The 4217-nt window shown below is 47.2% G+C and overlaps 1 protein-coding gene across 1 annotated transcript; it reads left to right on the top strand.

The window, feature by feature from the left end:
- Window positions 1–850: 850 nt before the first annotated feature.
- On the top strand, window positions 851–3663 carry LOC113408563 (oxysterol-binding protein-related protein 5-like; the record flags this gene model as incomplete). Its single annotated transcript, XM_029913951.1, has 3 exons — window positions 851–1035; window positions 2737–2818; window positions 3565–3663. Coding segments are annotated over 3 exons (366 nt in total), but the record flags the coding sequence as incomplete, so codon positions are not given.
- Window positions 3664–4217: the final 554 nt, after the last annotated feature.

Here is a 4217-nt window from a genome sequence, read left to right as displayed (position 1 = left end):
GGAGCTCCCACGGGAGTTCTGGGCCCTTTAAATCCCGGCCCCAGCCCAGCAAGGCTCGGGGCTCCCTGCAGCCACGGGGGCACTGAGCCTTTTAAATCCCAGCTGGAGCTGCGGTGGGGATTTAAAGGGCCTGGAGCTCCACAGTGGCCGGAGCCCCGGGCCCTTTAATTTGCCTGTGAGCCCCTGGGGCTCCTAGCCACCTCTGCAGCTGGGAGCCCTGGGTTGATTTAAAGGCCCTGGGGCTCCCAGCCACAGCCGGTGCCCCAGGGCCTTTAAATCCTGGGAGGCCCCCGCCTCTTCCATGTGAGGCCACGCCTCTTCCGGATGAGGCCAAGCCCCCCTCAGGACTCCGGCAGTACCGCTAAGTCCTGTAAGTTACTTTCACCCCTGGGCCCAGCTGCGGCCGCTTCCCCAATCAGCCCAGCTTTTAGAGTTGCAGCCCTCTCCAGGGCCGCTTTCAAGCCCTTCCAGGCAGGAGGGGGTGTCCACCCCGCTACAAGGGACCATGGCAGTGTAAACTGTGTCACGCTTGCCCCACTAGTATGTTCGATCGTGAAGGACCGCTTCCACTCTACATTGTCTCTTCAGCCATTGGTCCCTCTGCTAAGATTGTCAACAAGATGGTGGGTTTTGCAGTCTTTTTTTCTGTCCAGAGTAAGAGTGAGAATATCACTCATTCTACACAACCACCATTACATACTGTAATGACTTTCGCTCCCTGTTGACCTAAGGCAGGTTTGAACTGTTGACATGGAGGATTTTACCATTCTCAATTCCCTTGGGCCATCCAGGCATATTCGCTTTGCTTTAACCGTTGCCTTCTGTGCTGACTTTTTCTTCTTTCATTTAGACGGGTGAATCCTCTCAAACAGAAACGGTCTCGGAAGAAAACAAGAGCTTGATGTGGATTCTGTTGAAACAGCTGCGGCCTGGCATGGACTTGTCCCGAGTGGTTCTGCCCACCTTCATCCTGGAGCCACGTTCTTTCCTCAACAAACTCTCTGATTATTACTACCATGCTGACCTACTTTCCCAGTAAGCAGCACTTATGGCAGGCTTAGCAGGGATGTGTTTCCCAGCTGTGTGAACATGTGTGCTAGCATTAATCTGGTTCTGGCTGGGCCATTTGTATGCTTGAGAAGTCTCCCAAATAATGCATGAGTTTCTAGTTTGATCTGTGTAGCTGTAAATTAGTTCAGGAGTCAACATCAGTGACCTTTAAAAACAGACTGTTCCCAGTGGAAACCAGGGGTGTGCGGGGAAGTAAGGAAAACGGGGAAACTCTTGACAAAGCTTCCTATGCACCCTTCCCTCAAGTACGGGCTGGAATGGACAGAGATCCTGTTACTTATTATAAGCCTACAATAATAGTACTACTCCACCTTCTGGTGTACCTGTGGAAAGAGATTTGTAGGACAAAGTTTACAGGAGAATATGTTTAAGCAAACTGCCACCACCTGAAACCAATATAATTAGTGGCACTTGGAGATAAATAGGGGCTCTTCTTCTAACTCCATTGAACTGAGCAGTTTTTTGGAGGGCAGAGTGGAAAATACTAAATATTTTGCCTCTTGAATGGGCATGCTTGGCATGTTCTAACAAATTGAAAATATGCAATATTCATGTATAACATCACATGGATGGTTTGTGCTTTATTATTATTCTGTTGCCTTCAGCTTTTCTTAAAATCCCGGGGCATTTTCGAGCTTATTTGTCGAGATCCAGTTACACTGTTTGTAAGATGCAGCTTGCTAGGTGACTGTGTTTACCCTGGCTATTACTGATGGCTAGGTGAACGTCAGGAAGGTTGGAGGTTTTATTCAGATAGGCATCTTGAAGTCCGGACGTTACTTCTCAGTAGACTTCCAGTTCTGTATCAGGTTGGAAATACACTGAAGAATGGAAATACACTGAGGAAAGTTTCATCACAAGATCACTTCCTGCCCCATCTAAGAGCTTGTCTTCACTACCCGCCTGGATCAGCGGGTAGAAATCAATCTCTCGGGGATCGAATTATCGCGTCTCGTCGGGACGCGACCATCGATCCCCAAATCGATGCGCGTACTCCACCAGCGCAGGTAGGAGTAAGTGCCGTTGACGGGGGAGCCGCGGCGGTCGATTTGCCGCCGTCCTCACAGCGGGGTAAGTCGGCTCAGATACGTCGAATTCAGCTACACTATTCGCGTAGCTGAATTTGTGTATCTTAAATCGACACCCCCCCCCCCCCCCCAGTGTAGACCTAGCCTAAAGCTGGGAAGATTTAAAGGGGTCAGGCAAGAGCTAAACTTCTGATTCTCCAAAGAAGTTAGAGGTGTTGGTTGATTTTGAGCAATAGGACTGGACCAGTTACTATCTTATGACCTCTACACAATTTCAGATCAGGTGGCAACCCTAAAGCCAGATTATTGCCCTAAAACTGAGATTATTGCATTGGGATTTTTAGTGGGGCACGTACCTGCCAGTCACTTCCAGGAAATCCCACAGTTTGTGTGTTTGACTGGCGTACACCACTAAGAAACCAGTATCCACTGGGTGATGTACTTGCCCCTTCAATAGAAGCAGCATAGTGTTTGTCAAGACATGTAGGGCCTGATTCATCACTGCCTTACTCAGTTTTATGCTGGTGCAATGCTGAAAAATCAATGGCATTAGGCTGGAGTCACACAGTGGTGAATCAGACACGTAAACAGTTCAAAAATTACTTTGAGTAAACATCCCATGTCCCTTCTACTACAGAGCTGCACTCGAAGACGATTCATACAGTCGAATCAAGCAAGTTTTGAGATGGTATTTGTCAGGCTTTTATAAGAAGCCAAAGGTAAGACCTTGCTTAAACCTTGTAGATATAGTAAAGATTCAAACCTATTGCTTGTATAGTTTGGATTTGTTTTCTTGCCTTTCTCTTGATAATTCATTTCTCCTTTTGTTGTTCTTACCATTTTACTAATTTAAAACCGAATTTACGTGGGACATGGGTGGGGGGGTGGGCAGGGAATGGCAGCAGTTTATCAGAAATGGGCTCAGATCTCTGGCACTGGACAAAGGAAGCTAGGGTTGGTCGTGTGCCACAGAGAACACTCTGTTAATTGTTAATTAGGGTCAACACTGCTTATGGTGCAATATCAGGAGTCTTTTCTCTTCACAAGTTCTAACCACATATTACTAGATCTCTGAATCTGCATGTAGCTGCTGTGTGTAGTAATAACAATGTACTGTAACTCTTTTCATCAGTAGATTTCAATGGCCAAGTTAGCAGAGGCTATAGATCAGTCCGTGGATCAGGTGGAAGTGGTTCGAGTAGACAGAGGATGAGAGTCAGACGCGCTGGGGTTTTGTCACTGACTTTGCCATTTGATTTGCTGTAGAACCTTGGGAAAGTCACTTGATCGCTCTTTCTGTTTTTTCCCCATTTGTAAGATTGGATAATCAATTTTCATTGGTAGTAACTTTTGGGTCCTGGGGCCATGTCCACACCAAGAAGAACACAGCTCCCAAGCATGCATTCCATGCTGTAATATTTCCATAGCTGTGTGTGCATGAGATTTGTGTCTTTTTATTTTACAGGGAATAAAAAAGCCATATAACCCCATTTTGGGAGAGACCTTTCGCTGCTGTTGGTTTCATCCACAGACAAACAGTCACACGTTTTACATCGCGGAACAGGTAAATAACTTTGGCCTGGTCTACACTAACCCCCCAAGTCGAACTAAGGTACGCAACTTCAGCTACGTGAATAACGTAGCTGAAGTCGACATACCTTAGTTCGAACTTACCGCGGTTCAGACGCGGTCCACACGCGGCAGGCAGGCTCCCCGTCGACTCCGCGGTACTCCTCTCGCCGAGCTGGAGTACCGCAGTCGACGGCGAGCACTTCCTGGTTCGACTTATCACGTCCAGACCAGACGCGATAAGTCGAACCCAGAACTTCGATCCCCAGCCGCCGAACTACCGGCTGGGTGTAGACCAGCCCTTTGTTTGCAATCCAGACTTTTGTAAGCACTAGAACTGCTTGAACCGATGTGTGAGCAACAGTGTTTCTTACTCCTTCTCTGAGGCTGCCTTTTTTGCATAGGGATATAGAATAGGTTATGGCCATAAACTAGTCCTTTTTTTTTTTTTTTTTTTTCCCCTCTCCAGATTTCCTTAGCTTGCCATTTGCTTCAGCATACACTTTTAGAGATTCTCACAGCTAAAATCCTTCTATACTGCTTGTTAAT

The sequence above is a fragment of the Terrapene carolina genome, unplaced genomic scaffold, assembly GCF_002925995.2.
Source record: "Terrapene carolina triunguis isolate 2854851 unplaced genomic scaffold, T_m_triunguis-2.0 Scaffold18845, whole genome shotgun sequence".
Lineage (NCBI taxonomy): Eukaryota > Metazoa > Chordata > Testudines > Emydidae > Terrapene > Terrapene triunguis.
Note: the sequence above shows the minus strand (reverse complement) of the source record. Positions and strands in the feature narration are given on the sequence as shown.